The sequence below is a fragment of the Colias croceus genome, chromosome 7 (assembly GCF_905220415.1).
Source record: "Colias croceus chromosome 7, ilColCroc2.1".
NCBI classification, from domain to species: domain Eukaryota; kingdom Metazoa; phylum Arthropoda; class Insecta; order Lepidoptera; family Pieridae; genus Colias; species Colias croceus.
Genome location: NC_059543.1, coordinates 5789099 through 5812218, shown reverse-complemented (window position 1 = coordinate 5812218; position 23120 = coordinate 5789099). Strand labels below are relative to the sequence as shown.

The following is a 23120-nucleotide window of genomic DNA, read 5'->3' as shown; positions in this document are numbered from 1 at the left end:
CTATTAACTAAGTGTGGGTAACTACCCACATCGGACTCGTGTGGTCAAACGTCGTTTAAACAACGTCCGATCCCCTAGGAACGATTCGTACGAATGCGCCACCGCACCGGTTCAAAGGAAATTATGAAATCAAAAGTTACGTCTAACATTATAATATTAGACAAATGTTAAAAAGTAGCACAATAACACATTATAATATAATATAATGTCACTGTTATAAATATTTTATCCTGATGGTCATTCCGAGGAAGAACTGTTATTATTTATTAGGTAGTTATATTGGATGCTAGAAATGTGTACATATGATATTAATCGTCGTATATATTGTAAACTTAGTAGGTACATTTAATAATTAATTAAAATATCACAACCGACATTCGCCTTAATGAATAGCGAAAACATTCTTGTCTTGTTATTATACAACGCCTCTATCAAGTTTAGCGATAAGGGAATTGACGCATTCTTTATTTGTACATTTATGTCTTAGACCTTAAGTTCACATTAGTATAATAAATGCATATCGTGATGTATCATGCTGTGTTGCTATCTGTACCGCAGTGCATTTTCTAACGATCGATGGTGACCTGCATTGATTAAAAGTAATCGTCAATAATTTATGTAATGAACTCAACGAGTACTTGCACCGTATAGTTTATAATATTATACCGTCTATGAAAAAATACTTTACTTTAATTTGTGTAAGTACTTATATTTAAAATACTTTATAATTCCGGTTTTGTGCTTTATATACATATCTAATATATAAAAATCAATGCCACTTTTCGTTGTAATTCCATAACTCGAGAACGGCTGAACCGATTTCGATAATTCTTTTTTTATTATATTCCTTGAAGTACGAGGATGGTTCTTATGTAGAGAAAACGTTAATATGTACCACGGGCGAAGCCGGGGCGGACCGCTAGTAATAATATATTATGCTGTTGCATTTTAGCGTAATAGCACTAAAATAAAATCAAGCACCCAGGCTTTTCAATCAAACTCCAGCAACATACAAAACCTTTGAATGAATACCCATAATATGAACGTTTCTAGAAAAAAACCTTATTGATTACATCTACCTATTACAAATAGATTTTAAATAAAACATTAGCTCCTGAACCAATCAGCTGTCAAATTACCAAGATATTTTTTCGGGTATAAGAAACTCTGAAGCTTTGAACAGAAGAAAATATTATTGAAAATTAATCATGCCATTTTGTTTTACATACCTTTTCTTTAATTAAACAAATATATCTTGCGGTCGTTCAAAGGTTGCGTTTGTCGCAGGAGGCTCCCTTGGTACTCTTCTGTCATTAGATTTTGTAAGGATTGAGCTTCATGCTAAAATTATAGGGTAATGAATAGATCTGGTCTATTAAATCAAATATAAAATTAAACATTTTTCTTCGAAATCAATATAATTTATAGTTTATTCAACAAATCTCCATCACAAATAGATACCTATCGATTTTGGAGACCTGAACAATCTACTCGTGCTGAGTACCGAAGCGTCCTCTGATAAGAGAATTGAATTACTTCATGTTATATATGTACCTATATACAGGATGTCCCACTGTTGGTATTCTAAGCTCAAAGGAGGTTATAATCAATTTTGCATATGCTGATGAGTGCGTAAAAATACCTACACAATTCCAGACGCATTTTTTTTTCAAATAGATGAATTTTTAAAACTCTATGTGTACACGCATAACAAGCAACCCGCCCAACTTTGCCACCAGCACGTGAGCTATCGTTTAAGATTATGTTTTCATAGACAAAATGCTCACATTAGAGAAGCGGTATATGCCGACTGCGCGCCGAAGCTAGAGAAGAAAACATGGATTTTCCAAAAAAAAAATTGACGTTATAAGTATCTTTTACGTGATCAGTGTATGCAAAACTACAAGTACCTTTACGCTTAGTATACCAATAGTGGGACATCCTGTATATATTATGTACGTATATGCAATATTTAATATTTACTGCAGCCTTGGTTATTTCGGGAGCTTAGAACATGTTAGAACCATTTCAGGTTTCAATATGTATTGTTGACTAACAATTGACACAAACTAACAATGCTCTACATTTAATTGTAAGTCATACATAGGCATAGCATAGACAATATTAGACAGTCATGACTCACCTAATTCTCCGACAAGAAATCTACCTCTTAAAGAAGTGAAACTACCACCAAAAAGATATGAATCTTCTCCAAACCTAACGAGGAAACTTCACTCGTCAGATGAGTATAATGACTACAGATAGACTGTATAGTGTATATAGTTTCAACTTAATAAATCTATCTATATTTTATAGCACTAGCAACACTTATTTCTCAGATTAATTTATTTGGCTTAAAATCGTATAAAAAAGCATTTAGAAAATAATTAACTTACCCTAGTGATCGGTAAGCTTTTAGCTCTTATAAGCCACAATACTGTCTCTGTGCATGGTGGAGCAGTCAGCGATCCTTGATAGCAAGCATATTTCTTAAACGGTGGATTGAAATAACTCAAGGGTAGTGGAATCGTAGAATTAAACCTTCTTGTCTTCATTGCCATGATTATTTCTTTAACTCCACGTTGAGTTCTATTTTGGTACTGCAGGGATAAAGTACACTATAATCCCTTTGTAGTTCATTAATCAATCACGTTAAACTTAAAGATAAGGGAAGGATTATGTCGATTGTATACCTACGTGTTGATATTATACTAAGATCATAGTAAGGAGATAAGATATAGCTCCTCAATATTTTACAGTCAAATAATAAACCTCTTATAATGTAATTTTTATATATAAAAATATTAAAATTATCGCATCTTGAACTCCTTCACTGCATCATACTACCTTATGGCTGCGTTGTTAAAAGAAATATCAAAAGGCTGAATTAAATAACTGCTCTCCTGTAAAATTACCCAATTATTCTAATATTTATACAATTTCAGTTCTTACTTTTATTCGAGAGTTTATAAAAGAACCCTAATAAAAAATACAAGGTACCTACCATCTTTATCATCAGAATTAGTTTCAATATTAACTCCTCACCTACGCGATACATTACAGTCGATTTGAGTTGGTCAATGATTCTTCAATAACCCATTTTATATTTCCTATAAGTATTTTCCACGTGTTACTTTTACATTAGAGAAAAGCCAATGGCAATAAAATGTTCTCAAAAGGTGTAAAAATACTTTCAATGGTAGGAATAAGATAACAAAGCGTTACCATCAAATTATCATATTACTGTAAGAACCTTATCAGTCGCTGTTACAATTGGAGGGTTTACTTGTTCAGCTAAATGTTCAAAAAAAGCTGTATTACTGTTATTAGACTAAATAATTGGTTACAAAAAGTAACACGCGAAATATAACTGACAACACTAATCCTCACTTTATAAACATCAAAATCGTTTGGATACAACGCTCGAAAAAATTAATTAGTTTGCGAGAACCTTCTAGAGCCCTAGGATAAAAATAAAGAAATCCTTTCACAAATGGAGCTGACAAAAAGTTTGTCGAGATATTAATTTTAATATCGGGATAAAGGTGATCACAATCTGGATGAGGATAATTGTTTGTAATTTCCATTAAGTGCGCAAAAAGGAAGAAATTATTTACACAGATGTTTGTGAGATATCAGTAATTGGTACGGATCAAATTATATCGTAGTTTTATTTTTAGCGCAAGTCACTTAAAAAGAAAGTCATTATAATTAATCTCGCATCTTTATTCCTTATAAATGCTTTTATTATAATAAAATAATGTTGAATTCATTATTCAGTAAGTAAGGTTATCATGAAAAGTGTGTAAAGTTATATTTTGAGCGTGCTATCTTTTGTCCCAAGGGAATAAAAAGGTCTCTGAGTAAAATGTCCAAAGCGAAAATAAATGTACGCGGTACAAGGAAAATTTTGCATGCTGAAGCTGAACACATCATTTATTTCTTTTTTTCTGGAGATTTCGTAGGGTATGTTATGCATATGGTATTACATTTATGAAATTGGTAGATCGTAAAATATAATAAAATATTTTACAGTTGCATGAAGTTTGCATGAAGCATATCATCAAGATGAGAACAAGATGCAAATCGTACGTCGCATCTGTGGCCCAAAGTATAAAATAACCAGAGTTTAATCTCAGTAATGTTACATTTTTCGGCAATCAATGCACACAAGTGCATTGGTTGCGAAAAATTGCCAACTCATTATATCGATTTCTTTATAAATAAATAATATTATTGATTTTTTTTTGTTTTATTTTGTCTTTATTTATACCTTTCCCTCTGATGATTGCTCTTTGATACATCTACATATAAGGTCGTAATTGACACAACAGTTAGTCTGTAGCATTAGATTTCAGGGGTAGACAATAATACCATACGTCCCTTAAATTTATCTATGTAGCTGGTAGCAGATAAAGTTGTGTTTATCATATTACAGCCACCATGAAAGATGAACCTTCTGCTAAAGCAAATAAGCACTATAACTTATTGTAAAATCCTCATAAAAAGCTATATGCTCAACAAACCATAAACAGATTAACAATTCCAAGGAATGCCAGACGATCCCTGGGCGCCGCAGCTATCGCGTCACCCATAGTTCTATACTCCGCTGAGATGTGCAGCACCTGCGTCTCCAGAGGGCACTGCACTCCCTCAATCCTGTGTTCTGAGGGCCAGCGTAACGACATGGAGTGGAAGAGGTAGCGGCGACTGTGGGCAGCACCGCCATACACCATCGGCCTACGGTTTGGATCCCAGAAACCGAATAGTATGACTATAAATGACAAAAGTAAATGTATTTTTTTTTTCTGGAAGTTCGAGCATTTAGGTAATGATGTTTAATGTGATGTGTAATGTTTAACTTTCACATCAGTTTTTCCTTATAAGAAAGAAAATGACTTCCTTATTACGTGACGTATGTAGGAACCAAAGCTCGTTAAAACGTTATGACACAAGTAGACTTTTACGATAGTTCAGTTAATCAGCTCAATTGGGCGGGTAGCGATTACATTTAGCTTTGCAATAAAAGGTAAATTTTATCGTTTCCCCAAAGACATTTTACATAACAGACTTGGTTGCTTGGTAAAGGAATCTTTATTTTAGAGCTGACTGTAAATGCTAATAATTTTCAACCCTTCGCAATCGAACTGTGTTATCAAGACAACCGTTTTCTTGAAGTCGTCTGGAGAGTTTATTATTTAATTATCAGCAATTCAATTTAATTGTGTCTATTCAGATATTTAAAATATCTAGCGCCTATTAATATCTGTACAAATTAAATTATATATATTAATTTTTCTATTATTCCATTATTGCAATAGATTTTACGATTTAGAAATTAACCCCTCTTTCCATTATGTCTCTACTGAAAGCATAATAATCTGTATTAAATTCAGGAGCAAAGGTCAAGTTAAAGAATGGGAATTATAACAGTACCTAAAGCTTTCAAGTTAAAAGGGTTTTTCTATCGAATTACTGTGTCATTGATAACTTTTCAACTTTATTGCGGGTTTAAGATATTTTCCACGAGCTTCTGATAAAAAAATCCGAGAATTGACAAAATTACTGGATACGACCCTATCCTTTTACTGCTTTCAAAGCTAGTGTACGCGTGATTTTTAATTTTCTTTCCCCTGTTGCCTTCTCTTTTATGATTGAAATTCCAAATATAACCAAACACAAGAACTAACACATACACCAAAGTGAAGTCCCGTGTCTCCAAGTGGGGTAAGGGAAAGGTATCTGTTTCACTATCGATTTTCTTTAGGGACAAGCAGGACTGAGACATTTTTTTTCCTTCGTCTCCACCGGGAATCGAACCCAGGACCCCTTGGTTCTACCTACACTCACGCGTTAACCATTGTACCAAGGAGGCAAGCATATTAATTATTAATAGGAATTACTATTGTCTATAACTGAAAATACAATTTTGCAATTAATTATATGTTTGAAATAATTAATATTATGTTTTAAATTATCTCGTATAATTTTATAAAACCATTATTTATTTATAAGTAGTCATGTTGTCTTATAATATTAGGTACCTACACATTATATTTTGAAGAACGATAATTTGTTTATAGGCAATCAAGTCTTCTAGACAAATCTTATAGAAGATAAGTAAAAATAAACTACTTACAACGATCTTTAATATAACGTAAATTGTAACTATGTGGGCGCAAGTCATAATTAGCGAAAATCAGGCTTCGACTGTGTTTCGCTTCTATTAGACCCTTTGTTGGTATGTTGACAGGTGACTGCGATCGGCCATTACACTCAGGATAATTTTGAAACCATTTATTTTGATCTAAAGAAAATAGGAATAAAATTAATTTCAATTTCACAATCATGATCACTAAACACTAAGTAAAGTACGTAAGTAAGTAGCTTAAACTTTTCAATAGCATGAATCCAATGTGATTGTAGCAATTATGGTAAAATTTAGCTGGCACAAAGAAATTAAATAGGTAGTTTTATAGTAATAAAGGGATAATAATGGCTTGGTTGAATGAAGCAGTCTACAATAAGGTATGCCTATCTTGAAGGAAATTGATTATTCAGTTTGAAATAGATTGCAGTCTCGGAATTAGATAAAGATTAAAAATAGAGATCGCTCTTAATAACCGATTTAATATAAAACATATTTTAATTTTAATATTTATTTTACATAAAAAGAAATTACCTAACTAATGATTTAACGGGTAGACCCTGAGGGTAAAACATGTCACCGTCTGTAAATTTCGTCATTTTGTAATTTATTTCAAAATAATATCGACGAATATTAGTAAGTAATTAGGTAAGTAGTCTTTTTTTCCAGCAAAGATTTTCGGTTAATCCAATATCATCAATGAAATATGTAATACAATAAAAATAAATTCCATCAACGATTTAATAATTGCGTTTTTGAACGGCTTAAACATTTGCCGAACATAAATCAGTATTAAATTTGACATGTTTTGAAATTAAGCGTGCGAGCTAAATGCCGATAACTGATTGGAAAAACAATAATATCTCTTAATTCCCTTTCATTTATATGAATAATGATTGTTTAAAAAAAAATTGTAAACTCTTTTTAAATAAATCCAGTAAGCTTTATTTGACGGGATTTTCTTTTTCAAATATTTAGTAGGTAACTCAGGTAAGTACTTGATTCATATAAAAAACAACTAGCCCTAAACAGAATATTCTTTCACCAAAGACTACTTAAGTAAGCCGTTTCAGACGTAGCAAATAAGTAGTTCTATATAAATACATATTCTATTTACCTTTAAAGCTCCATCTTTTGATCATCGTTCCTGAAAAAAATATACTATTTTTTCGTAACTACGTAAATAAAAACCGTAGAACATTACTAATATGGGGTATTTTTACCTTTGCTGTCCTCGTTTATATTATGGTTTTTGTATTTACCCTTCGACATGATCTAGAAAAATAAAAAATAATGTTGAATTTAGAAACTAAAAAGTTCCAGAAAAGTACTTCCAGTAGTACTAAAAATAGGTAGGTAAGCGTTTATTAACTTACATGAAATCGTTTCACCAGATTTAATGGACTAGTCAGTATTTCAGGGAATTGTGTTGGTATATGGAACACCCAAATAGTTTTTGGCTGCAAAATAATACATTAGGTAATATTACTCATTATACTATTAAATAACAGAAACAAATAAAAATTGAAATTGTTATATACGAGATAGATCTTATTTTACAATAATTGAAATATCAAAGAAATCGTGAAAAGGACCTCCCTATATTTTGCTACATAGTTTTGTTCTTCTGGTATATCTAGACATTGTTTTATTTCCCAATTTAATGCAAAATATAATTGTTATCCGGAAATCATAATAAAATTTTATCATTTTATAGATAAGAAGTCTTCCTCTACCGTGAGCATTGGTCTTTCTAACTTTGATTGTTTATCTAAGATTGTTGAGAGAATGTTACTTATACTATAATATTATGATATATTTCTTATCGCATATATTTTCGCAGAAATAGCAAAATAATCTTCACTGCGCTTTTAAAGATGTGTATTGTGTAGCTATGTTGCGATAATGTACATACTATTATAATTATTATCTGTGATAATAGCTATGCTGTGAAACTATGTGACCGATTCCACTGATGCTAAGCTCTGTGTAAGCATAGCACATCTCTGGTGGAAAAGCAGCCTAAATTATGTTATTATAATATCATATTTAGTATACCGGATTTACCTTAAAACTGGCGTCCCGGTTTAAAAAATAATTAATAGTTCGTTCTTTGTGACCTGGTCAAAGCAGGTGGACGTAAGTTTGTTAATGCCAAGTCGTTTTCCTTTTCACAAATGTGGATAATATCAAGTTTTGTTTATAAAATATGTGATTGATAATATTACTCATTATACGGTTACGTCCTAGCGAAGTATTGACTAAGTATCGATTTAGTGTCAAGATTGATAACCTCACTTAGATGTTTAGTTAGAGAATGTTATTTGCAATTTGAACCTTAAGATGTTTGGGTGGGGTAACGTTTATATCCGGATTTAGATTGAGGCATTTCCAAGATTTAGTTCGCCTATTAGTCACGTATTGAAGGAGAGAAGGAGCGAGTATATATCCTTGATAATCAAGGTAATTTCAGAGACCAGGTATATTGAAGCATTAACCATTGAGGCTTGTAGATTTGAAAGTGTCACGTCGTTAAAGACGGTGTTATTTATCACGTAAGGTCGCAATTATGTAATCGTATATCAGCTATAGAGAAATGTTCGTAGAACGTTAATAAATATTTGAATATAGTATCGAACTAGTACCTATATAAAATATAACTAGCTGGTGCGTTGTGCGCGGGCTGCAAGCAGCCCGCGAGCCCCTTTTGCCCCTGGGTTGAAGCAATAGGGCAGTCATTTGAAAATATATTCGAATTTTCTGTCCATTTGTTACATCTGCTAACAGCGATTCTACAGTCAGTCGTTAATGCTTATAAATTCCCCATTCAAGTATTTTCCACTCCGGGAGGCTGTCCACCTTCGAGGGAGCGTAGTGCGAGGGCTGCAAGCAGCCCGCGAAGCATCCCAGGGCAGAATTAATCTTCAGTCATTTGAAAATGCATTCGAATTTCCTATCCATTTGTTACATCTCCTAACAGCGACTCTACAGTCACTCGAAACTGCTTATAAATTCCCCATTCAAATATTTTCTATTCCGGGGGGCTGTCCACCTTCGAGGTTGCGTGGTGCGCGAGCTGCAAGCAGCTCGCGGCTCGTCCCAGGGCAGAAATCTTCAGTTATTTGAAAATGCATTCGAATTTCCTTTCCATTTGTAACATCTGCTAACAGCGATTCTACAGTCAGTCGAAACTGCTTATAAATTCCCCATTCAAATATTTTCTATTCCGGGGGGCTGTCCACCTTCGAGGTTGCGTGGTGCGCGAGCTGCAAGCAGCTCGCGGCTCGTCCCAGGGCAGAAATCTTCAGTCATTTGAAAATGCATTCGAATTTCCTTTCCATTTGTAACATCTGCTAACAGCGATTCTACAGTCAGTCGAAACTGCTTATAAATTCCCCATTCAAATATTTTCTATTCCGGGGGGCTGTCCACCTTCGAGGTTGCGTGGTGCGCGAGCTGCAAGCAGCTCGCGGCTCGTCCCAGGGCAGAAATCTTCAGTCATTTGAAAATGCATTCGAATTTCCTTTCCATTTGTAACATCTGCTAACAGCGATTCTACAGTCAGTCGAAACTGCTTATAAATTACTTATTCAAATATTGTTAAATTTTTGAAACGTCTTATCGATAGCGGGCAGTGACTTTTCATAATAAACTGTTCAAGAGTTAACATAACACGCTCGTCGCTTCGCTCCTCGCTATCTATTTGAATATTTAGGCCGGCCGCTGCCGCGACTCGCTCGCTTCGCTCGCTTGGCTCGTGCGATAGGTAGTTCAAAAGTTAACCTAACACGCTCGTCGCTTCGCTCCTCGCTACCTATTTGAATATTTAGGCCGGCCGCTGCCGTGACTCGCTCGCTTTGCTCGCATGGCTCGTGTGTTAGTTCAAAAGTTAACCTTACACGCTCGTCGCTTCGCTCCTCGCTACCTAAACTGCTTATAAATTACTTATTCAAATATTGGTAAATTTTTTAAACGTCTTATCGATAGTGGGCAGTGACTTTTCATAATAAACTGTTCAAGAGTTAACCTAACACGCTCGTCGCTTCGCTCCTCGCTACCTATTTGAATATTTAGGCCGGCCGCTGCCGCAACTCGCTCGCTTCGCTCGCTTGGCTCGTGCGGTAGGTAGTTCATAAGTTAACCTAACACGCTCGTCGCTTCGCTCCTCGCTACCCATTTGAATATTTAGGCCGGCCGTTGACGCGACTCGCTCGCTTCGCTCGCTTGGCTCGTTCGGTAAGTAGTTCAAAAGTTAACCTAACACGCTCGTCGCTTCGCTCCTCGCTACCTATTTGAATATTTACGCCGGCCTTTGACGCGACTCGCTCGCTTCGCTCGCTTGGCTCGTGCGGTAAGTAGTTCAAAAGTTAACCTTACAAGCTCGTCGCTTCGCTCCTACCACGCTCCTAACACGCAACCTAACACGCTCGTCGCTTCGCTCCTCGCTACCCATTTGAATATTTAGGCCAGCCGTTGACGCGACTCGCTCGCTTCGCTCGCTTGGCTCGTTCGGTAAGTAGTTCAAAAGTTAACCTAACACGCTCGTCGCTTCGCTCCTCGCTACCTATTTGAATATTTACGCTGGCCGCTGCCGTGACTCGCTCGCTTCGCTCGCTTGGCTCGTGGGGTAGTTCAAAAGTTAATAAATATTTTCTACTCCGGGAGGCTGTCAACCCTCGAAGTTGCGCGGTGCGCGGGCAGCAAGCAGCCCGCGGCGCCGTCTTTTACCGTTGCTATTAAATTACCCTATATGGAACTTTCCATACAAAATTTTCGAAAAAAAAAAATTTCGCTTTTTAGCAAAAATTTTTATGTGCCTGGAAGCGGATCAAGTTTTTAAACATTTTTTACCTTGGTGACCCCAACCTAAGTGCCACCAGTTCAGAGAGCCGTTGAATTTCGTGATGTATGGAAAATGGAAACCGGGGGTCGGAGAGAAATTCTGAGTATGCAGTTTTGTAAATCTGACCAATCAGAGCACAGAAGTCAATTTTCAGACCGATCGTGACGGAACCGGCGCCACCATCTTGCTTTGAAAAATTGGCCATTTTTGAAAAAAAAATTGCGTCCAATTTGAAATTTCTCGATTGTCCTGGTAGCGCCCCATCTTCCTGATCATTTTTTAGTTCTACACACCCCACCTATCTCGCGCCGTTTCGGAGAGCCGTCGAATTTCGCGTTGTATGAAACTCGGAAACCAGCTGTGGAAACTCGATTATGAGTACGCCAACTTAATTTGCGGCTCGATTAAAGCCCCTGAGCCAAGTTTCAGCGCGATCACATCAGCGATGGCCGTTTTAGAATTTGTATGGCGGCGGCCATTTTTTCCGCCATTTTGAATTTTTTTCACACTCTGTGGTAATTGCTCGAGGTCTACTACAAGTTTAGTTCGAGCACCCCAGATGCAGCTGCTACCGTTTGCGCGGGCCGTTGACCGTCTTCGCGAGATGTGGGAAAGTTTAAGATTTCGGATTTTTCTGGATATCCTGGGAGTTGGGCGAGTATGAATGCGTCATTGGTTTATTTCTCTATTGCACCACCTCGGCTAAATTTACGTTTTTATGTTTGCGCCAAAAATGGAAAAATTCCAAAATCGAGCATCCCACTACGGCTCCCTGGTAGCGTCCCAGGGTGGTGATCATTTTTAGTTCCGACACCCCCCACCCAACTCGCACCGTTTCCGCGGGCCGTTGGATTTTACGTTGTATGGAAGTTGGAAACTGGGGCCCGGAGCCACTCGAACGGGGCACCGATCGATTCGCCGGCTCGAACAGAGCACGTGTGCCAAATTTGAGACGTAAGGATTCATAAACGGCGATTTTGGCAAAGTACGGCGGCCATCTTGTTTTCGCGAAAATCCCCATTTTTCCACCACCCCTGGTAATTGCCACCAGTTCCGAGCATTTTTTGTTCAGACACCCCCCCTCCAGGTACCACCGTTTTTGCGCACCTCCAGGGGTCCACTTGGTTTTCGAAGATGATCGAGATCGCTATATTTTTCCGGTGGTCACTGGAAGCACCTCTACACGACCACGTCAAAATCCCCCCAACTTTCCCCGTAGTTTCCGAGAAACCCGATGTCAGTCAGTCAGTGAGTGAGTGGTAGTGTAGCTTTATATATTATAACTAGCTGGTGCGTTGTGCGCGGGCTGCAAGCAGCCCGCGAGCCCCTTTTGCCCCTGGGTTGAAGCAATAGGGCAGTCATTAGAAAATGTGTTAGAATTCCCAGTCCATTTGTAATTTTCTGCTAACAGCGATTCCACAGTCAGTCGGTAATGCTTATAAATTCCCCATTCAAGTATTTTCCACTCCGGGAGGCTGTCCACCTTCGAGGGAGCGTAGTGCGCGGGCTGCAAGCAGCCCGCGAAGCATCCCAGGACAGAAATCTTCAGTCATTTGAAAATGCATTAAAATTCCCCGTCAATTTGCTATTATCTGCAAACAGCGATTCCACAGTCAATCGGAAGTGCTTATAAATTTCAAATTCAAATATTTTCTATTCCGGGGGGCGGTTCACCTTCGAGGGTGCATGGTGCGCGAGCTGCAAGCAGCTCGCGGCTCATCCCAGGGCAGAAATCTTCAGTCATTTGAAAATGCATTCAAATTTCCTATCCATTTGTTACATCTCCTAACAGCGATTCTACAGTCAGTCGGTAATGCTTATAAATTCCCCATTCAAAATTTTCTATTCCGGGGGGCTGTCCACCTTCGAGGGTGCGTGGTGCGCGAGCTGCAAGCAGCTCGCGGCTCATCCTAGGGCAGAAATCTTCAGTCATTTGAAAATGCATTCGAATTTCCTTTCCATTTGTAACATCTGCTAACAGCGATTCTACAGTCAGTCGAAACTGCTTATAAATTACTTATTCAAATATTGTTAAATTTTTGAAACGTCTTATCGATAGCGGGCAGTAACTTTTCATAATAAACTGTTCAAGAGTTAACCTAACACGCTCGTCGCTTCGCTCCTCGCTACCTATTTGAATATTTAGGCCGGCTGCTGGCGCGACTCGCTCGCTTCGCTCGCTTGGCTCGTGCGATAGGTAGTTCAAAAGTTAACCTAACACGCTCGTCGCTTCGCTCCTCGCTACCTATTTGAATATTTAGGCCGGCCGCTGCCGTGACTCGCTCGCTTCGCTCGCATGGCTCGTGTGGTAGTTCGAAAGTTAACCTTACACGCTCGTCGCTTCGCTCCTCGCTACCTAAACTGCTTATAAATTACTTATTCAAATATTGGTAAATTTTTTAAACGTCTTATCGATAGCGGGCAGTGACTTTTCATAATAAACTGTTCAAGAGTTAACCTAACACGCTCGTCGCTTCGCTCCTCGCTACCTATTTGAATATTTAGGCCGGCTGCTGGCGCGACTCGCTCGCTTCGCTCGCTTGGCTCGTGCGATAGGTAGTTCAAAAGTTAACCTAACACGCTCGTCGCTTCGCTCCTCGCTACCTATTTGAATATTTAGGCCGGCCGCTGCCGTGACTCGCTCGCTTCGCTCGCATGGCTCGTGTGGTAGTTCGAAAGTTAACCTTACACGCTCGTCGCTTCGCTCCTCGCTACCTATTTGAATATTTAGGCCGGCCGTTGACGCGACTCGCTCGCTTCGCTCGCTTGGCTCGTGCGGTAAGTAGTTCAAAAGTTAACCTAACACGCTCGTCGCTTCGCTCCTCGCTACCTATTTGAATATTTACGCTGGCCGCTGCCGTGACTCGCTCGCTTCGCTCGCTTGGCTCGTGCGGTAGTTCAAAAGTTAATAAATATTTTCTACTCCGGGAGGCTGTCGACCTTCGAGGTTGCGCGGTGCGCGGGCAGCAAGCAGCCCGCGGTGCCGTCTTGTTGCTATTCAATTACCTTTCCTACTATGGAAATTTCCATACAAAATTTTCGAAAAAAAAAATTTCGCTTTTTAGCAAAAATTTTTATGTGCCTGGAAGCGGACCAAGTTTTTAAACATTTTTTACCTTGGTGACCCCAACCTAAGTGCCACCAGATCAGAGAGCCGTTGAATTTCGTGATGTATGGAAAATGGAAACCGGGGGTCTGAGAGAAATTCTGAGTATGCAGTTTTGTAAATCTGACCAATCAAAGCACAGAAGTCAATTTTCAGACCGATCGTGACGGAACCGGCGCCACCATCTTGCTTTGAAAAATTTGCCATTTTTTGAAAAAAAATTACGTCCAATTTGAAATTTCTCGATTGCCCTGGTAGCACCCCATCTTCCTGATCATTTTTTAGTTCTACACCCCCCACCTATCTTGCGCCGTTTCAGAGAGCCGTCGAATTTTGCGTTGTATGAAACTCGGAAACCAGCGATGGAAACTCGATTATGAGTATGCCAACTCAATGTGAGGCTCGATTAAAGCCCCTGCGCCAAGTTTCAGCGTGATCGGCCCAGCGATGGCCGTTTTAGAATTTGTATGGCGGCGGCCATTTTTTCCGCCATTTTGAATTTTTTTCACTATCTGTGGTAATTGCTCGAGGTCTACTACAAGTTTAGTTTGAGCACCCCAGATGTATCTGCTACCGTTTGCGCGGGCCGTTGACCGTCTTCGAGAGATGAAGGAAAGTTTAAGATTTCGGATTTTTCTGGATATCCTGGGAGCTGGGCGAGTATGAATGCGTCATTGGTTTATTTCTCTATTGCACCACCTCGTCTAAATTTACGTTTTTATGTTTGCGCCAAAAATGGAAAAATTCCAAAATCGAGCATCCCACTATGGCTCCCTGGTAGCGTCCCAGGGTGGTGATCATTTTTAGTTCCGGGACCCCCCACCCAACTCGCACCGTTTCCGCGGGCCGTTGGATTTTACGTTGTATGGAAGTTGGAAACGGGGGCCCGGAGCCACTTGAACGGGGCACCGATCGATTTGCCGGCTTGAACAGAGCACGTGTGCCAAATTTGAGACGTAAGGATTCATAAACGGCGATTTTGGCAAAGTACGGCGGCCATCTTGTTTTCGCGAAAATCCCCATTTTTCCACCACCCCTGGTAATTGCCACCAGTTCCGAGCATTTTTTGTTCAGACACCCCCCCTCCAGGTACCACCGTTTTTGCGCACCTCCAGGGGTCCACTTGGTTTTCGAAGATGATCGAGATCGCTATATTTTTCCGGTGGTCACTGGAAGCACCTCTACACGACCACGTCAAAATCCCCTCAACTTTCCCCGTAGTTTCCGAGAAACCCGATGTCAGTCAGTCAGTGAGTGAGTGGTAGTGTAGCTTTATATATATATGATAATTATAATAATAACTAGCTGGTGCGTTGTGCGCGGGCTGCAAGCAGCCCGCGAGCCCCTTTTGCCCCTGGGTTGAAGCTATAGGGCAGTCATTTGAAAATATATTCGAATTTTCTGTGCATTTGTTACATCTGCTAACAGCGATTCTACAATCAGTCGGTAATGCTTATAAATTCCCAATTCAAATATTTTCTATTCTGGAATGCTGTCGACCTTCGAAGGTGCGTTGTGCGCGGGCTGCAAGCAGCCCGCGAGCCCCTTTTGCCCCTGGGTTGAAGCAATAGGGCAGTCATTTGAAAATAAATTCGAATTTTCTGTCCATTTGTAACATCTGCTAACAGCGATTCTACAGTCAGTCGGTAATGCTTATAAATTCCCCATTCAAGTATTTTCCACTCCGGGAGGCTGTCCACCTTCGAGGGAGCGTAGTGCGCGGGCTGCAAGCAGCCCGCGAAGCATCCCAGGGCAGAAATCTTCAGTCATTTGAAAATGCATTAAAATTCCCCGTAAATTTGCTATTATCTGCAAACAGCGATTCCACAGTCAATCGGAAGTGCTTTTAAATTTCAAATTCAAATATTTTATATTCCGGGGGGCGGTTCACCTTCGAGGGTGCGTGGTGCGCGAGCTGCAAGCAGCTCGCGGCTCATCCCAGGGCAGAAATCTTCAGTCATTTTAAAATGCATTCGAATTTCCTTTCCAATTGTAACATCTGCTAACAGCGATTCTACAGTCAGTCGAAACTGCTTATAAATTCCCCATTCAAATATTTTCTATTCCGGGGGTATCCACCATCGAGGGTGCGTGGTGCGCGGGCTGCAAGCAGCCCGCGGTACATCCCAGGGACAAAAATCTTCAGTCATTTGAAAATGCGTTAAAATTCCCTGTCAATTTGTTATTATCTGCTAACAGCGATTCCACAGTCAATCGAAGTGCTTATAAATTCCCCATTCAAATATTTTCTATTCCGGGGGGCTGTTCACCTTCGAGGACGCGCGGTGCGCGAGCTGCAAGCAGCTCGCGGCTCATCCCAGAGCAGAAATCTTCAGTCATTTGAAAATGCATTCGAATTTCCTATCCATTTGTTACATCTGCTAACAGCGATTCTACAGTCAGTCGAAACTGCTTATAAATTACTTATTCAAATATTGGTTAAATTTTTGAAACGTGATCCCGAATTTTATTTTTTTGATGTGTCTAATCAATAGCGGTGACTTTTCATAATAAACTGTTCAAGACAATAAATGTGTGAAGATGTATAAAACATATTGAAAACTTCAAGTCATCATTAGTAGCGTCGTTTAATAATTAATTAGTTACTACATATTATTTAGTTGTGTTATTCACTATATAGGTTTGAAGTCGGTGCCAAACATAAGCACTTATTAAACTACGCTATTTTTTGATACAAGAACTACGATTATTTCGATACAAGAACTACCTACTTGCAATTCAATTACATTATTCGCAATACAAAAAATTGGCTATTTTCGATACAAAAACTACACTACTCTTGGTGTAAGTCCTACGCTTATAAAGCGTGAACGATTGGCTCATTCACTCAATAAATGTGTGAAGATGAATATATTATTACGTATTGAAAACTTCAGTCTTTTTAGTAGCTTCGTTTAAAATCAAAATCATTATGTTTTCGGCACTAAAAATAAGAACCTACTTTTCCGTTTTTGAAGTCGGTTTTTTTAACGTAGTTTTAATAGTTTTTAACCTACGTAGTTTTTTTGTTTGAGTGGGAATCGCCCTAAAGTCGCTTCTGTTCAAGAGTTTACTTAACACGCTCGTCGCTTAATCGCTCCTCGCTACCTATTTGAATATTTACGCCGGCCGCTGACGTGACTTGCTCGCTTCGCTCGCTTGGCTAGTGCAGTAGTTCAAAAGTTAACCTAACTCGCTCGTCGCTTCGCTCCTCGCTACTTCTTTGAATATTTACGCCGGCCGCTGACGTGACTTGCTCGCTTCGCTCGCTTGGCTAGTGCAGTAGTTCAAAAGTTAACCTAACTCGCTCGTCGCTTCGCTCCTCGCTCTTTCTTTCAATATTTACGCCGGCTGCTGACGTGACTTGCTCGCTTCGCTCGCTTGGCTAGTGCAGTAGTTCAAAAGTTAACCTTACTCGCTCGTCGCTTCGCTCCTCGCTACTTCTTTGAATTTTTACGCCGGCCGCTGACGTGACTTGCTCGCTTCGCTCGCTTGGCTAGTGCAGTAGTTCAAAAGTTAACCTAACTCGCTCGTCGCTTCGCTCCTCGCTACCTATTTGAATATTTATGCCGGCCGCTGCCGCGACTCGCTCGCTTCGCTCGCTTGGCTCGTGCGGTAGGTAGTTCATAAGTTAACCTAACACGCTCGTCGCTTCGCTCCTCGCTACCTATTTGAATATTTAGGCCGGCCGTTGACGCGACTCGCTCGCTTCGCTCGCTTGGCTCGTGCGGTAAGTAGTTCAAAAGTTAACCTAACACGCTCGTCGCTTCGCTCCTCGCTACCTATTTGAATATTTACGCTGGCCGCTGCCGTGACTCGCTCGCTTCGCTCGCTTGGCTCGTGAGGTAGTTCAAAAGTAAATAAACATTTTCTACTCCGGGAGGCTGTCAACCCTCGAAGTTGCGCGGTGCGCGGGCAGCAAGCAGCCCGCGGTGCCGTCTTTTGCCGATGCTATTCAATTACCCTTCCTACTATGGAAATTTCCATACAAAATTTTCGAAAAAAAAAATTTCGCTTTTTAGCAAAAATTTTTATGTGCCTGGAAGCGGACCAAGTTTTTAAACATTTTTACCTTGGTGACCCCAACCTAAGTGCCACCAATTCAGAGAGCCGTTGAATTTCCTGATGTATGGAAAATGGAAACCCGGGGTCGGAGAGAAATTCTGAGTATGCAGGTTTGTAAATCTGGCCGATTAAAGCACAGAAGTCAATTTTCAGACCGATCGTGACGGAACCGGCGCCACCATCTTGCTTTGAAAAATTGGCCATTTTTTGAAAAAAAATTGCGTCCAATTTGAAATTTCTCGATTGCCCTGGTAGCACCCCATCTTCCTGATCATTTTTTAGTTCTACACCCCCCACCTATCTCGCGCCGTTTCCGAGAGCCGTCGAATTTCGCGTTGTATGAAACTCGGAAACCAGCGGTGGAAATTCAATTATGAGTATCCCACCTTAATGTGCGGCTCGATTAAAGCCCCTGTGCCAAGTTTCAGCGCGATCACACCAGCGGTGGCCGTTTTAGAATTTGTATGGCGGCGGCCATTTTTTCCGCCATTTTGAATTTTTTTCGCACTCTGTGGTAATTGCTCGAGGTCTACTCCAAGTTTAGTTCGAGCACCCCAGATGTAGCTGCTACCGTTTGCGCGGGCCGTTGACCGTCTTCGAGAGATGAGGGAAAGTTTAAGATTTCGTATTTTTCTGGATATCCTGGGAGCTGGGCGAGTACGAATGCATCATTGGTGTATTTCTCCGTTGCGCCACCTCGTCTAAATTTACGTTTTTATGTTTGCGCCAAAAATGGAAAAATTCCAAAATCGAGCGTCCCACTACGGCTCCCTGGTAGCGTCCCAGGGTGGTGATCATTTTTAGTTCCGACACCCCCCACCCAACTCGCACCGTTTCCGCGGGCCGTTGGATTTTACGTTGTATGGAAGTTGGAAACTGGGGCCCGGAGCCACTCGAACGGGGCACCGATCGATTCGCCGGCTCGAACAGAGCACGTGTGCCAAATTTGAGACGTAAGGATTCATAAACGGCGATTTTGGCAAAGTACGGCGGCCATCTTGTTTTCGCGAAAATCACCATTTTTCCATCATCCCTGGTAATCGCCACCAGTTCCGAGCATTTTTTGTTCAGACACCCCCCCTCCAGGTGGCACCGTTTCTGCGCACCACCAGGGGTCCACTCGGTATTCGAAGGTGATCGAGATCGCTATATTTTTCCTCTGGTCACTCGGCGCACCTCTACACGATCACGTCGAAATCCCCCCCACTTTCCACGTAGTTTCCGAGAAAAGCGATGTCAGTGAGTGAGTGAGTGGTAGTGTAGCTTTATATATTATAAAATATTAAAAAAGTAAACAGATCTATCTCATTTTTCACACACGCTTCAATAGACTCATATGAAATTTGGCTGCGTCAGTTTCTTGCCTGAATGGATAGTTCTAATCTACCAGTAAATGGCGTCGTTTATCAGTTCAGATGACTAGCTTTATATAAGGCATAAGAACCTGTCCATATTGAAGTCGATCTCGTACTTCATTGTCCAATTGCCTTTGTATATCATCAGCGTCATCCAAAAGAGTATTAGGCCGAGAGGTGGTCTGATCTTGTGTGTAACCTGTTCAGTTACAATACAATTAATATAGTGCATTAAATTTTATGGAGTGCTTTTCTGGATTACAATATTTTTCCTGATCTCGAAAGATTTGTGCTCCAAATAACATTTATAATTATTTTAGTGACAAGTTCTTTGAATGGAAAAATCTATAGGCGGACTGAATGCTTCTTAAAAATTTCCCATAACACCTATAGAGTTTATTACTACAATATACTACTTTATACTGTTATAGATAACGCTTAGATCAAATCCTATTGTGAACGTATTTGCCTAGAATCTAGACAATAGATACATAGATAGAATATCCTATTTCAATTTTTTCGCTGTTGTATTTTCTGTCCTAAGCTCGTCGTAAGTAAATAAAAAAACATTTAAATTCCATACAAGGTCATGGTTGGGTTAAGCGTATATTTTTTCAGTATTAACGTAAGAAACATTACAGTGCGCTTATCAGTGTAGCTTCAGGGCTTTGTGATTTCATTTGTGAGGTTTCAACTCGCCTAAAGGAGATTTATGCAGACCCATACATTACCTACCATGCTATTATAGCCAAAATACATGATACTGTATGGAATAAACGTACAGATAATGTATAATGGATACGGTATAATATTACCTAACTTATCCTATCCTACTAATATTATAAATGCGAAACTTTGTATGTGTGTGTGTGTGTGTATTTGACTCTTTCACGCAAATTTAGCACACATATAGAGGGTAACTTGGATTAACACATAGAAAAGATTTTATCCCGGAAATCCAACCGGAACGGGAACTATGCGGGTTTTAATTTGAAAACGCGGGCGAAGCCGCGGGCGGAAATCTAGTTATTCTATATTCCTCTAGAATTGAATAAAAAACTCTAATTCTAGAACGAACTAACACTGAAAATATTGTTTTTAAATTCAAACTCAATAAATAAAACGTGTTTAACTAACTTTACATACCTGAAAATATCACATAATTTCTCGTCAACAATAACAATAAAAAAGTGGTTTTGCACATGTTAATCCAAATTAATTATTTTAAATTAATCTTGAACTGGACCTCAAATAAAGCTTCTATATTATAAAATTAATGTGTAATTTTCAATACCTACATACACTGTTTGAAATGACAAATTTAACAGCAATTGCTCATGACATTGATGTGACAATATTATTTCGTGTCTATAGCAAGTCTATAGTCACAGTCTATAACTAGTAATTGTTTTGGTGTTGCACAAAATAGTACAAGTTGAATGTAGTTACTATTATCTATACATATAATAAAATCGTAGGAAAGTCAAAACTGTACATTGAATATTTTTTTAAAAGAATACATAATCCATGATCTATAATCGATACAGAACCCAAAAACATAGTTTTTAGAATTTTTGTCTGTTTGTCTGTTTGTCTGTTTGTCTGTATGGTTGTCTGGGCTAATCTCGAAAAGTACTGCATAGATTGACTTCAAATTTTGCATGAATATTACTCACTGGTCGGGTCAGGCTATAGGCTACATATTATCAAGCTATCACCTACGGGGGAGGAGCTGTGAACCTTTATTTTTCTTACGTATTCTCTGTACTACGACAGCGTACAATCTAAAGAATCATGTTTAAATGTTGTTTTTGAGTAAGCCATGCTATTGTCTATCTTTACACTATAAAAACTACGTCATTTAAGTAATTTTGGCAGAGAAACAGTATAATGAATCTTAGTAGTATAAAGACAAATTTAAAACAGCGCCATCTATGAGATTTCATTAAAATCAAATCAATTTACATAATATTAACGCTTCTTGGAAATTTATAATTTAAATATTATTATGATGTTGGTGAGGTTGTTTTTTTTAAAGTTAAATAAATAATTCATATCTTCCCAGAGTCCATTTCAGGTGCGCTTATATTTCATGTGAATATGTATAATGAATCTTAGTAGTATAAAGACAAATTTAAAACAGCGCCATCTATGAGATTTCATTAAAATCAAATCAATTTACATAATATTAACGCTTCTTGGAAATTCATAATTTAAATATTATTATGATGTTGGTGAGGTTGTTTTTTTTTAAAGTCAAATAAATAATTCATATCTTCCCAGAGTCGCGAGTGCGCTTATATTTCATGTGAATATACTAAATTTTTATAAGTGAGGGTTGATGTTTATTATATTTTGATGTCAAACAAGACACCATTACAGTTAATATATGTAGGTAATAGTAGATAACAGTGATTGTGTTAGACTCATGTTTTTAATTAGTTAAAGTTATGACAAAATAAGAAAATGATGAAATTTTATTTGTATGTATAATTTTTACAAGACTATATTAAACGCCCAAAGAAGGTCACTTTAGTTCTTGATAAAACTTTATTTGTTAAATTAGCTTTTTAATAAAATTAGGTACAGTTATCTTTTGATTTTTTTTATTTACAGATTCAATGTTCATAGAAATTGACGATTTGCCTGAGGATGTAGTGGAAATTAGTAACCTTGCGCGTGGTCAATCATCATCAATCTATACTAATATTACCTATAAAGCTGAAGAGTTTGTTTGTTTGTTTGTTTGTTTGTTTGAACGCGCTAATCTCAGAAACTACTGGTTCGAATTGAAAAATTATTTTTGTGTTGAATAGAACATTTATCGAGGAAGGCTATAGGCTATATAATCTATACTAATATTATAAAGCTGAAGAGTTTATTTGTTTGTTTGTTTGTTTGTTTGAACGCGCTAATCTCAGAAACTACTGGTTCGAATTGAAAAATTATTTTTGTGTTGAATAGAACATTTATCGAGGAAGGCTATAGGCTATATAACATCACGATATAACGATTGGGAGCGAAGAAATAATGGAAAATGTAAAAAAAAACGGAGAAAATTATTCATCCTTGAGGGCTTCCATTACGTGCGCTGCGTAAACGGTTCGAGATACCAAAAATATATGTATGAAAGAATTATTCCTGAATTTATATTTTTTGGTTTTTAAGGCATTCAAATGCTTTATAAATATAAATTTATAAAGAATAGAAAAAATTCGATCACGAGGCGGGACTTGAACCCGCATCCTTCGCGCCATTCCGGGGCGGATGCCTAACCAACTCAGCCACTCGTGACCCGCCTGAGCAATCGAATTTATTCTATCCTTTCAGTTTTATGTGTCTTAAGGGACACACCGCGCGCCATCTATTGAGATGATTTAACAACCATCTCAACCAATATGAAGCACTTTTCAGTGAATACAATATTGTAACGATGGAACACGACCTTTTCTTGAATTTATATTTTTTGGTTTTTAAGGCATTCAAATGCTTTATAAATATAAATTTATAAAGAATAGAAAAAATTCGATCACGAGGCGGGACTTGAACCCGCATCCTTCGCGCCATTCCGGGGCGGATGCCTAACCAACTCAGCCACTCGTG

General features: G+C 38.8%; 1 protein-coding gene across 1 annotated transcript; it reads right to left on the bottom strand.

The window, feature by feature from the left end:
• Positions 1-1235: 1235 nt before the first annotated feature.
• LOC123693233 (carbonic anhydrase 1-like) lies at positions 1236-22208 on the bottom strand. Its single transcript, XM_045638234.1, has 10 exons — positions 22190-22208; positions 19607-19716; positions 7525-7608; positions 7372-7423; positions 7266-7295; positions 6143-6307; positions 5828-5836; positions 4527-4774; positions 2397-2600; positions 1236-1341 (listed from the first exon to the last, which is right to left on the bottom strand). Exons 1-10 carry the CDS (start codon positions 22206-22208, stop codon positions 1237-1239), a joined length of 1026 nt encoding a protein of 341 aa, XP_045494190.1. The 3' UTR covers position 1236.
• Between the last annotated feature and the right edge of the window lie 912 nt (positions 22209-23120).